This window comes from Amblyraja radiata, chromosome 29, assembly GCF_010909765.2.
Source record: "Amblyraja radiata isolate CabotCenter1 chromosome 29, sAmbRad1.1.pri, whole genome shotgun sequence".
Taxonomy (NCBI): Eukaryota; Metazoa; Chordata; class Chondrichthyes; order Rajiformes; family Rajidae; genus Amblyraja; species Amblyraja radiata.
In genome coordinates this window covers 32,267,739-32,281,421 of record NC_045984.1, presented here as the reverse complement: position 1 = coordinate 32,281,421, position 13,683 = coordinate 32,267,739, and the positions used below count along the sequence as shown (strand labels likewise).

General features: G+C 48.3%; 1 protein-coding gene across 2 annotated transcripts; it reads right to left on the bottom strand.

Moving 5' to 3' along the window:
- Nucleotides 1-647: 647 nt before the first annotated feature.
- On the bottom strand, nucleotides 648-13,512 carry dda1 (DET1 and DDB1 associated 1). Of its 2 annotated transcripts, none has more exons than XM_033047212.1 (5): nucleotides 13,447-13,512; nucleotides 7,415-7,495; nucleotides 5,150-5,201; nucleotides 3,363-3,424; nucleotides 648-2,404 (listed from the first exon to the last, which is right to left on the bottom strand). In XM_033047212.1, exons 1-5 carry the CDS (start codon nucleotides 13,447-13,449, stop codon nucleotides 2,294-2,296), a joined length of 309 nt encoding a protein of 102 aa, XP_032903103.1. In that variant the 5' UTR covers nucleotides 13,450-13,512; the 3' UTR covers nucleotides 648-2,293. The 2 variants fall into 2 exon arrangements, with proteins under 2 accessions (XP_032903103.1, XP_032903104.1); XM_033047213.1 differs by lacking the exon at nucleotides 13,447-13,512 and adding an exon at nucleotides 9,482-9,581.
- Nucleotides 13,513-13,683: the final 171 nt, after the last annotated feature.

Below are 13,683 nucleotides of genomic sequence, written 5' to 3'. Positions count from 1 at the left end.
ACCCTTCACACAACATCTACAACGAGACCAACACCAACCCCAAGCGAATGGAAATGCACAAGTCTACTGCCAGGCTGAGCTTCACAGGGGAAGCAGTTCTTCATTCACCACCACCCTCCACCACCAGAACATCTCACATCTCCTTGGGAATGTGACCCTGCAGAATGACATGATGATGATGATGATGACTGGATGAGGGGAATGGAAGCAAGGGATGGCATACACCACAGTCCCTGGATAGGAAACACTTTGCACCCAATTGTCCTGTTAATCAGTGACTGAGCTTGGACATTTATTGTGGTTGATAACGAAAGGGCAACCTCGGTCACTTGGCATTGTAACATCAGAGAGAGGCGGTGGTGGGGCAAATGCATTCACACGCATCGATCCTCAACCCACAGCAACCAGAACTTGGTGGAAAGGGAGGCACCTTGGCAACAATTGAATGGGTATGAAAGGCCGATACAACTTCAACTAAATTCCATTCCCTTTCCATGCCTGGCCACCAGGAGCAAGATGTCACAGCCAAGGGCACCTTTTACAGAGGGTGCGTTACTGTTCTCTTTCAGTGAAGTGTACTCTAGGGGTAAGACGGGGGAAGGGGAAAACACGTGGCTGTGAACGTAGACATTTTACTGGAATATGCGACTGCAGTATAGAACAACGTTTAACAAATCTAAAACAGGGCCCTGGCATCCCCATAGCCCAATGTTCTGGTCGGGAGGGAGTGAGTGAGTAGGTGAAGTGTAGAGAAAGCAGCAGCACTGGAGAAGCAGCTCTTGAATTAGAAGCAGAATAATATTCGGCCACAATGGCCCGTGCATGGGGCAGAAGCAAACTTGGCAAGCCTGTGCCTCAGATTTAGTTTTGAACATGTCCGCCCACTTCTGGACTCGTTACAACATACATATTCTGACCAGCAACAAAATTGAGAACATCTCTTGCCCTTCCTTCCCCCGTCTTGGAAGCATTTCCCACATCGGCGAAGCTAAGGCTGCAGGTGGAGCAAAACCGGTTCACGAATCGAGCAGAAACAGATCTTTGAAGCTAAGTTTCATTGAAGGCGCAGCACGCGGAAGATTTCTTTTTTTTTTTTTCCCCTGCCAGTTGTCAAGCTTACTCATAAAATATACTTAGTAAAAGTTAACTGCACGACAAACAAAAAGTTGTAGCAGGTGCGATATCAACATAGGAACAACTTAACAGTCTCAAGCTCTCTCCAGTTTGGCATTTAAAAAGTCAATGCCCATGTTTAAAAATTGTGTGGAAAAAAAAAATGAATGTAATACAAATGCATTGGACACTGATGCCATCGTGTCCCACTGAGGATCCGTGGAACAATCCCTCCACACAAAGATTTAGAACCAGTGATTTGCCAGCATGCCTGACGTTAACTCTTTGGACTTCAAAAACAATTATTCTTGTTAAAAAAAAAACCTATACAAAATGGCTTCCCTTTCTCAAACTAAAGCATAAAACTGAATGTCCCGCAAGACCAGTGAATTGTTTCTAACTTCCAAGGTTATCATGTGTAGGAGGTGAAGGATGTGTACAGGCCCAACGCACACACACACACACACAGCAACGCTGCAAATTGCCAAAGGGTTTATTGGTTGCAGCGTTGACGAGAGCGGAGGTTGGTCTGGGGCGGGGCAGCTCGGTTAGTGTCCACTTCTCTTGGATTCTGATGGGGCGAGGAAATGGTCACTTGGAAACTGAACAGAACGACTAAAAGCAACTACTGTAGGGTCCTCTAGTACGATGAAGACAAAAATGTTTCAAGAAATGTGGGACTAGAGAAGCACACTTGATTGCTTCCATCTTACGATCGGGACAAGCACCTCAGTGGCAAAGTGTGCTGTCTCAATCCTATCGGGGGGGGTTTAAACCAGGGGAGATGATAATTTAGATGCTGTGGACACTACAAGTTGGTGAAGACATGCATTGCAGTGAAGACTATTGCCATTCCTGCAAGCTCTCACTCCGACAATGTTTCACCAAAGAGTTTGCACTGCACCCATCCATCCAGTCTCCGATACAGATCCCTCCCCTCCCCGACCCTGGCAAAAACAGGAGCGCTTATTTGATCACTCATTCCCTGTGGATCTGTATCGGGCTTCCATTTGTTCTGCTTGCCTCCCTGCCCCCCCCCCCCCCCCTTCCCCCAGGCCATAAATTATATGTAAATAAATAAAGGTGCTCCTATGATATACAAATGAAGGGCTGCATGGTGGAGAGACGGTAAGACATGACATGATGAAAAGGGAAGCACTTGCGTCTGGGGATCAGACCACTAGGTGTCTTCGATCATATCCTGGCTGTCTGTGCGGGCGATTTTGCGTGGCGGTGCCGAGCTCTCGCCTTCAATGTCCACTTGCTCTTGATCTCGTTTCTTTGCTGCATTCTGGAAGGATTGAGAAATAAATACAACACTTCAGCAGACATTTCCACACCCGCCCTTTCGGCTGTGGAGGCCAAGTCGACGGGTATTTTTAAGGCTGAGAAAGTATAGATTCTTGATTAGTACGGGTGTTAGGGGTTACAGGGAGAAGCCAGGAGAATGGGGTTAGGGGGGGGAAGAGATAGATCAACCATGATTGAATGGCGGAGTAGACTTGATGGGGCGAATGGCCCAATTGTGCTCCTATCAGTTAAGAACATGTACATTGGAAGGAAAGATATAGAGGATTATGGACAAAACTCGTGCAGGTGGGACTTGTGTAGATGATAAACCTTGGTAGGCAAGGGCAGGTTGGGCTTGATGTATGACTCACTGGAAGACAATAGACACTAGGTGCAGGAGTAGGCCATTCGGCCCTTTGAGCCAGCAACGCCATTCAATGTGATCGTGACTGATCATCCCCAATTAGTACCCAGTTCCTGCCTTCTCCCCATATCCCGGCTCCGCTATTTTTAAGAGCCCTATCTGGCTCTCTCTTGAAAGCACCCATGGAGATGCTCCTGAACCAAACGTCAAGACAGCTGGGGGCGGCACAGTGGCACAGCGGTAGAGTTGCTGCCTCACAGCGCCAGAGACCCGGGTTCCATTCCGACTATGGGTGCTGTCTGTACGGAGTTTGCACGTTCTCCCCGTGACCACATTGGGTTTTCTCTGGGTGCTCCTGTTTCCTCCCACATTCCTAAGACGTGCAGGTTTGGAGGTTAATTGGCTTCTGTAAATTGCCCCTGGTGTGTCGGGTAGGACTAGAGTACGGGGTGATCACTGGTTGGCGCGAACTCAGTGGGACGAAGGGCCTGTCTCCACATCGTGTCTCTAAACGTGTTACCCAGGATAATTCAGCCTTCTCACCACATTTCCACACGCCCACAAAGTATAGAGAAGTCACCACTCGACCACTCACCTTTTTGTCCCATTGCTGATGGAGGTATCGAAGCAAAATGTTGGTCTTCTCTGTCACAATGACTGGTGAAGAGGAAAAAGAGGAAGAGGTAGAATCCAAGAACTGCAGATGCTGCTTTATAATAATGGATGGGATTTATATAGCGCCTTTCTAATACTCAAGGCGCTTTACATCGCATTATTCATTCACTCCTCAGTCACACTCGGTGGTGGTGAGCTACTTCTGTAGCCACAGCTGCCCTGGGGCAGACTGACGGAAGCGTGGCTGCCATTCTGCGCCTACGGCCCCTCCGACCACCACCAATCACTCACACACATTCACATACAGGCAAAGGTGGGTGAAGTGTCTTGCCCAAGGACACAACGACAGTATGCACTCCAAGCGGGATTCGAACCGGCTACCTTCCGGTTGCCAGCCGAACACTTAGCCCATTGTGCCATCTGTCGTCCCAGCAAAGATTATACCAAAGATAGACACAAGGCACTAGAGCGGTGGTTCTTAACCTGGGGGTCGTTTGGGGCTTTGCCGGGGGGGGGGTCATGAAGGGGACACAAATAACATGTCAATTTGTTGAGCCCATGTTTAGGATGAGCCCATGTTCCCAATGTTGGGCGAGTCCAGAACCAGGGGCCACAGTCTTAGAATAAAGGGGAGGTCATTTAAGACTGAGGTGAGAAAAAACTTTTTCACCCAGAGAGTTGTGAATTTGTGGAATTCCCTGCCACAGAGGGCAGTGGAGGCCAAGTCACTGGATGGGTTTAAGAGAGAGTTAGATAGAGCTCTAGGGGCTAGTGGAGTCAAGGGATATGGGGAGAAGGCAGGCACGGGTTATTGATTGGGGACGATCAGCCATGATCACAATGAATGGCGGTGCTGGCTCGAAGGGCCGAATGGCCTCCTCCTGCACCTATTTTCAATGTAACCTAACAAAGGTACATACCACAAACAGTGTTTTGTTTCGCCTATGCGTGTACTGGTGCCAAACAAGGTTAAGAGCCACTGCACTAGAGTAACTCAGCGGGTCAGGCAGCATCTCTGTAGAAAGAGAGTGGGTGACAGTTTGGGTTGGAACCCTTCGTCAGACTGAAGAAGGGTCCCGACCCGAAACATCACCCATCCTTTTTCTCCAGAGATGCTGCCTGACCTGCAGGTCAGGCAGCATCTCTGGAGAAAAAGGATGGGTGATGTTTCGGGTCGGGACCCTTCTTCAGTCTGACGAAGGCACTTTGTGTCTAAGGGGCAATTTACTGCATCACTTTGTGTCTATCTTTAGACTTAAGGGGAAGTGGCCCACAAACAGTTTCATACAAAGACACTAGTTATTACTGCAAAAAAAAAAAAAAAAAAAAAAAAAACAGCTTTGGGCTTTCAGTTCTGATCTCAGGTTTAAATCCACTTGTAAAACCAAGGCCAAGTCTCCCGGCAGTGAGCTACAAGTTCATTTGGGGTCCAAAGTACAGATCTAGGGTGTGGACAGGATCCACCCAGCGTACAATCCCACAGGGGTCTATGTGGAGGAGGAAGAGGAGGAGGAATCTGGGAGTGCCCACAGACTGGAACCGAGCGAGAGTGGGAGATGAGAAGGAACGGGGAGTGGGGGGGGGGGGGACATAAAGGCACCTGTGGACAACACATCTCCCAGCACAACATTTGGGGGACATTTGTGTAGAGATCCACTCTCTTGCCCAATTTCCATGTGGGGGGAAAGCACAGACTATATACCCCCTCCCCCCCAGAGCCATCACGTTCCTGCCCGCTGTATCTGAATGAAAAAGGCCGGCACTCACTCTGTTCCGACGGATACTCTCGTGTTGGCAGGTATACAGACGGTCTTCTATTCTGCAAAAGATTTGAAAATTCAGCGTTTCCTGTACCCCAGGGTTAGTGAATTTCTGTGACAAATGGCTCTAATCGACCACTATCCCCTCGACTGATTGTGTGTGTTTGATGTGATACCGAGTCCACTCCCTAATGTGTAGCCTTATGGCCCTGTCCCACTTAGGCGACTGCCAGGGACTAATTTTAATGGAATTCACCTACGACAGCAAAAATTGTCGACACTGCCGCCGAACATTTTTCAACATGTTGAATGTTTTGCTTCAGTCATCTGTAGTCACCCGTGGGACAGGCCCGTTACAAACAGTTGTTGCCCCTGCGTCTCTGATACAGAAACACAACAAAAGCTATATCACGTCAGATAGGTAGGTTGTCATAAGCGACAGGAACAGAATTAGGCCATTCAGCCCATCGAGTCTACTCCGCCATTCAATCATGGCTGATCTATCTCTCCCTCCTAACCCCATTCTCCTGCCTTCTTCCCATAACCTCTGACATCCGTACTAATCAAGAATCTATCTATCTCTGCCTTACAAATATCCACTGACTTGTCCTCCACAGCCTTCTGTGGCAAAGAATTCCACAGATTCACCACCCTCTGACCAAAGAAATTCCTCCTCGTCTTCTTTCTAAAAGAACATCCTATAATTGTGAGGCTGTGACCTCTGGTCTTAGACTCTCCCACTAGTGGAAACATCCTCTCCACAACCACTCTATCCAGGCCTTTCATTATTCTGTAAGTTTCAATGAGGCTCCCCCTCATCCTTCTAAACTCCAGCGAGTACAGGCCCAGTGCTGACAAACGCTCATCATGTATTAGTTTCATCACATGGGGTCTCAGCTGCTGAGGGCAACATGTTTTGAAACTTTCCCCCCCAAATCCTTCTGCCTTTGGTTTGAAAGTTGCATTCAGCTGTTTATATCTCCCAAGTGGCTTGTGATAGTGGTCTAGAAACAACAAACGTGAGACAAAGACAGTGAAGGAGGTGTAAAGGAAGATTCTGCAGAGATGGGCCGAAAGTGACATTACATAGGTCGGTAAAGGTGGGGAGAAGAATGATTGAAGGGTGATGCTGAGAAGTAATGAAAATTACAAAGGGTTTTGATGTGACATCTCTACCAGAGGGAGACATGGAGACAAATAGCAACAGGAATTCAGAGTATCGTGTTCAGTTCCGAGCACCATGCTATAGGACACGCTAGAGGCAGAAAACATGTTCCCGATGTTGGGGGAGTCCAAGGGGCCACAGTTCAAGAATAAGGGGCAAGGCATTTAGAACGGAGACGAGGAAACACTTTTTCTCAGAGAGAGTTGTGAGTCTGTGGGATTCTCTGTCTCAGAGAGACAGGTTCTCTGGATACTTTCAAAAGAGAGCTTGATAGGGCTCTTAAAGATAGCGGAGTCAGGGGATATGGGGAGAAGGCAGGAACGGGGTACTGATTGTGGATGATCAGCCATGATCACATTGAATAGTGGTGCAAGCTCGAATGGCCGAATGGCCTACTCCTGCACCCATTGTGTGAAAAGGTTACCCCTTAGATTCCTATTAAATCTTTACCCCTTCACCTTAAACCTATATCCTCTGGTCCTCAATTCACGTACTTTGGGCAGACTCTGTGCATCTACCCGATCTATTCCTCTCATGATTTTGTACACCTCTATAAGATCTTCCCTCATTTTCCTGTTCTCCAGAGAATAGAGTCCCAGCCTACTCAACCTCTCCCTATAACTCAGACCCTCTAGTCCTGGCAACATCCTCGAAAAGGACGAGGGCAATTGTTTCATTGTTCATAGGTTATAGGAGTAGAATTAGGCCATTCCTCCCACCGTCTTCTATCCCATTCAATTATGGCTGATCCATCTCTCCCTCTCAACCCCATTCTCCTGCCTTCTCCCCATAACCCCCGACACCCTTCCTAGTCAAGAATCTGTCAATCTCCGCCTTAAATATACCCATTGACTTCACCTCCACAGCCGACTGTTTCCGAACTTGTTTAATTTTCATCACTCGTCAGATGTATCATGAAGTGGCCCAGGATTTGGATTATGCAGCTCTGAATAATCTTGAGTTTAGTATGCCCCACCCCGCTATGAATTATATGCCTGGGACACAGTATCACTGGAACCTACCTCAGCAAGGTTTACCCTCACGTTCATGCACTGACAGTAACTAAGATGTGTGGCTGACCCTTGCCAGCTGTTGATAAGCACTCACCGAAGCTTTGCAAACGGAGTCTGCGTGAAACCGGCTGAAATTGCTCTCATTGTAGACTGGCAGTCCTTTCAAGAAGTCCGCCTGTAACCAAACACAAACACACACACACAAACAAACGATCAGACCATTCCTCAATGAGATCTCCCAAATTATAACATGCCAATTTCCCAGTTGAGACAAGGAATCAAACCTCAGCCGAAAGCAAACTGGCAATGGGAGGAAACAACATTCCCAAAAACATGGATCCATAGGTCTTCTGTACTTTAAAGTCAGACACAAAATGCTGGAGTAACTCAACGGTCAGGGAGCATCTCTGGAGGTGTAAACCAGCATCTGCAGTTCCTTCCTACACATTTCCTCTACAAACAAAACAGGCTGAAGAAATGGATCTGCTATCAATGCCTTACAATCAATGCCTTTAATCAAGGGACTGGGGTGGGAGATTGCAACCTTCACGTGGTCTGCCCTGTTTCGACCAATTCAATCAACCTGGCGTGCACAATCAAATAAGATCAAATAGAACAAGTTGTCAAATAGAACAGGTCACAGTTTAAGGATAAGGGGAAAATCTTTTAGGACCGAGATGATGAAAACATTTTTCACACAGAGAGTGGTGAATCTCTGGAATTCTCTGCCACAGAAGGTAGTTGAGGCCAGTTCATTGGCTATATTTAAGAGGGAGTTAGATGTGGCCCTTGTGGCTAAAGGGATCAGGGGGTATGGAGAGAAGGCAGGTACAGGATACTGAGTTGGATGATCAGCCATGATCATATTGAATGGCAGTGCAGGCTCGAAGGGCCGAATGGCCTACTCCTGCACCTGTTGTCTATGTTTCTATGTTTACAACTTTAGGCTGTGCACGCCATATGCAAGAAGAAGAAGAAGAATGGGGCTATGAGATTGAATAGCCAAGTGGTTTCCAGCATTTTGACAGAAGATTAAAAATGACTAGAACTGTGGTGGATAGTGTGAACTGTGGTCTCAAATAAACTGACTCGGAGGAGAAAAGACATCCATTAGGAAGTCACGATTACCCCCTAGAAGGAGATGGAAAAGTTTTGCAACGTGTGATTAAGTAGTGTGGTTCGCTGGCAGTCGATGGTACAAAGGTGGCAGAGGGAATCGGGGAAGAGCAATAACTCCGGGCTCTCACAGTTCAACTGAAAGGCCCGCTGCACGTGTTAGGAGAGAGAAACTTCATTTGTGAGTTAGAGGGAGAAAAGGAATCGGCAGAGATAAACAAAGACAGTGGCAATGATTTTCATTTACGCTGGATCTTTAACGAAGCAAATAATCTCAGAGCTTCATCAAACAAAATGTTACTGCCCGGTGCCGCCAGAGACCAACAAAGCTTCTAGAGGTCAGAGAGTGGAAGGAATTAATTCTCACTGGTGCCAAGGCTGCCAATGGCAATGATTCTAATCAGGAATGATCAGAGCTCTGGGAGCAATGAAGTTGGGGATATAAAGACGACTTGAAGTGGAGTCCAGATTCAAATTTGGCAATGGGTGAAGAGGTAAGAAGAAACACACACTGCCTCAACCAAGTGTCTGTGAGAGGAGTGATCTTGGTAGAGTTGAGATCATGGCTAGCAAGGAGATGGGGGAGCCCCTAAACAACTCATTAAGCTCGATAATTCACTGGGTCGGGCAGCTGATGGCAAGAGGTTACATTTAAACTGGAATCCTCTGAACCTCAGCCAAAACAAGGCTGGAAAGTACTTTTACCTCAAAAATAAATGTTCAATAAATCATGCAAATATGCCATTATGTCTTAGATTACTTTACATAAACAGTGTATTTTTTGCGTGTGGACTAGTTACCAGCAGATAATGTTCAAAACCCTAAAAACACCATTCTGGGCATTGAAAGTCTATAAAATAGAATCTTCCAAACATTTAACAGCTGAACCCGATTTAAAGAAAAAATCAGAAAGACATTGCATTGTTCAAAGTCATATGGTGTCAACTTCCACTGAAGAGCAGAGAAAATTCCAAGAAATCTGTAGAATTGCTGAAATGCACATTGCAAGAGTAAAATTGGACTAATATTATCTTCAGATACATACCATTTCAAGAGTTTCTAGGTCAAGATGGGCCTTTCACATCTTCTTTGACAGTGGCAAACAGCACTGATTGTTAACTACATACTCCCAAAAACAAAGATGGGGGAAAATCCCCAAACAAATAATGCTATGGAGCAAGTAGGCAGTGATAACTGGCAGAGCCCGGATTGCTGAAGGCAGAGTTCCCTCCAGAGTGTGTACAAATCCCTCCAGAGTGTGTACTCCAAACTGGCCTGTGTTCTTTCTCTCTGGGCACCACCATCAGATTCTACATGCTGCAGAAGAACTCTTGGTTCTTGCAGTGCAAGGAATTTTCAGGAGTAACAGCGGTCGGTGCCAATGGATACAACCAAAGATATGATTGTGCTCACATTTCATCAACCGAGAGTTAACGACCACACTCAATCCTGAATATAATGGCATTCCAGCAGAGCTGGAGAGCACACCGATGATACTGGTGTACAGGTGGACAAAAATGCTGGAGAAACTCAGCTGGTGCGGCCCGAAACGTTGCCTATTTCCTTCGCTCCATAGATGCTGCTGCACCCGCTGAGTTTCTCCAGCATTTTTGTCTGCCTTCAATTTTCCAGCTTCTGCAGTTCCTTCTTAAATACTGGTGTACAGTATGGGTACAGGTGGGTACGTCTATATGTACGAAAGAATTGCAGATACTGGTTTAAATCGAAGGTGGATACAAAATGCTGGAGTAACTCAGCGGGACAGGCAGCATCTCTGGAGAGAAGGAATGGGCGACGTTGCGGGTCGAGACACTGAAGAATTAATGACAGTAACAGGTATCTGACTGTAATCTGAGGATACAATACTGAAAGGCTCGGCCTGTTACAGAACAACACTGGAACAGTATTGATGCAAATAGGTTTGCCACATGACATTCCAGTCATTTGTATTGTGGGTGGGAACGTCGTTCTCTGCAATTCTCCTGTTCATAAGTTCCAGGAGCAGAATTAAGCCATTCGGCCCATCAAGTCTACCCCACCATTCAATCATGACAGATCTATCTCTCCCTCTCAACCCCATTCTCCCCTTAACCCATGACACCCGTACTAATCAAGAATCTGTCAATCTCCACCTTAAAAAATATCCATTGCCTTGGCCTCCTCAGCCGTCTGTGGCAATGAATTCCACAGATTCACCACCCTCTGACTAAAGAAATTCCTCCTTGTCTCTGTTCTGAAGGTACGCGATTTTATTCCAAGGCAATGAGGTCTTCTGAGACAACTCTCTCCACTTCACCGTGAAAGCAAAGACCCATATGATTTTGAACATTAGAAGGTATTGTCTTCACATTTTCCATGAGACTTTCAACTGTTGCACATTTGGAAGATTTCCTTTGTTTATAGGACTGCTTCAAAACTTTAACTGTCTACCCAATATATTTGCACTGCTATACAATACTGCCAGATACACACACACCTGTCACATTATAAGACATCTATAACCAAAGATTCTACCCACCCAGCTGCCCACATTTATATCTTGTATTCCCAGCCCTCTCGCTCTCATTGATCCTCTTCATCTGTTTCCCTCGCTTGCTCACACACTTACAGCACACTTGCCCACACACACACACTTGCCCACACACACACATTGCTCGACAGCCACCTGCCCAAACATTCATTCCCATTCTACATACTCAACTTCTGAATTCACTGGGGTGCAACCCTCTGCAAGACAGATGTAAAGCTCACCGTTTGACCTGTTTTTACAAAATGTTAAATGGTCAGCTCGACATAGATGACCAAACCGACACCAAACCCAAACCTATTAGGAGCAGACGAGGGCATTTGATCCAATTTGAGATACCAGCTACCAAGACAGACATGTACAGCAATTCATTCTTTCCCCGGCACAATTAAAGCATGGAATAGTCTTCACCCTACCATAGTTACCCAACCAGACGCAACTAAATTTAAGGTAGCTCTTTTTATCCAATAACCCTTTTTTGCTTAAGTCCACCCTCTGCCACCTCCAGTTTAAATTTCATTTGAAATATTTTTGGAGGACCAGGAAACCAAGAATGGCATGTTTCCAGCGCCATGTCTTGCCAACTCACATTCCTCCCCACTATTCATCCACTAAATCTTAGGTAGACAAAAATGCTGGAGAAACTCAGCGGGTGAGGCAGCATCTATGGAGCGAAGGAATAGGTGACGTTTCGGGTCGAGACCCAAAAGGGTCTCGACCTGAAACGTTGCCTATTCCTTCGCTCCATAGATAGACAATAGACAATAGTTGCAGGAGTACGCCATTCGGCCCTTCGAGCCAGCACCGCCATTCAATGTGATCATGGCTGCCTCACCCGCTGAGTTTCTCCAGCATTTTTGTCTACCTTCGATTTTTCCAGCATCTGCAGTTCTTTGTCAAGCATTACACTAATCCTTGATCAACTACCTCTCCCATCCCTCATTCTCCCACCACCCACCCCCTCCTGCCTCACCACTCTTCCTTACTTCCATCCATCCAATACCAACCACCCCTCCTACCCACATTAATAACCTGACCAAGCACCCCACCCCAATCTACACGCTCCAGCCCCACGCCTATGTCAATCACCCCCACAAACGTCATGCCAACTTTCACCCGCACCCACACTTCCACCCAGCAAAGTCAAAGTCAATTTTATTCGTCACATACACCCGAAGGTGCAGTGAAATGAATTTGTCAGCAGCGGTACAATTAAAAAGAACACACAATACACAATAAGATTTAACACAAACATCCACCACAGCATTCTTCAATGTGGTGGAAGGCACACAGTTCAGTCAGTCCTCCTCCTTGTTCACCTGTGGTCGGGGCCATAAACCCGATTCCGCAACGCCCACTATTCCATCCCTTGACCAACTATCCCTCCCCACCCCCCTCCTGCCTAACACAATTCCTTCCATCCATCCGTCCCAAACCCTCACCTCCGCCACCCATTCCAGCACCTTGACTGAACACCTTACACCAATCTACACTCGCCAGCCCTACGCCTGCCTCAATGGTCAACGTCCCCAGCCCCAATATCGTGCCAATTACCAACGGCCACTCTTCGTCCACACGTTCCACAAATCCATCCTTTGACCAATGTCCCTCCCATCCCTCATTCTCCCACCTCTCCACTCTGCCTTTCGTCCATCAGTTCATCCCACACCGACACTCCAGCCTCACCCTTGCCTCATATTCCCATCCCCATCCTGCCTCGCCACTCTTCCTTCCCCCCTCCCACTATCCACTGAACACCCTCCCCTCATCCATCCCTCCCCTCCCCACATCCACCCCACCCCTCCCCACATCCACCCCTCCCCACATCCACCACTCCCCACATCCACCACTCCCCACATCCACCCCTTCCCTCCCCACATCCACCACTCCCCTCATCCACCACTCCCCACATCCACCACTCCCCACATCCACCACTCCCCACATCCACCCCTCCCCACATCCACCACTCCCCACATCCACCACTCCCCACATCCACCCCTCCCCACATCCACCACTCCCCACATCCACCACTCCCCACATCCACCCCTCCCCACATCCACCACTCCCCACATCCTTCCCTCCCCACATCCACCCCTCTCTACATCCACCCCACCCCTCCTCATCCACCCCTCCCCACATCCACCCCACCCCTCCCCACATCCACCCCTCTCTACATCTACCCCTCCCTCTCCATATCCACTCGCCCAACCACATATAAAACCCCTCCCTTTCCCCATATCCACCCCTCCCCTCTCCCTCCCTACATTCCCCTCCCCACCCCACATCCACCCCTACACACACCACCCACCCCAAAACCAACCCTAGCGCCCACACAGACACACACCCCCTCCCCCTCCCCCCCATCGTTCCCACCCACATTCCTTCCCCCCCCCCTCCCCCTCCCCCCCCCCTCTCCCCCAGGCCGGGCCCGCGCCCCGGGCTCTAGTTCTGGTTCCCTCTCTCTGGGCGCCTCCTCCACTCACCATCGTCTCCAACTCCGCATCACTCTGCGCCGCCGCCGCCTCACAGACACACACACACACAACCAACCCTGCTGGCGCCCGGTCCCGCCCCCTTCCCTCCCCCATTGGCCACGCCGCCGGCCGCCGAGCCCGCCCATTCGACAACCGCGCCCGTCAATCGGGGACCCCGGGACTTCCGGCGCCAAGTTCGGTTGAGCGGGAGCGACGACCCTTCCGCCACAGCAGCAGGTGACCTCG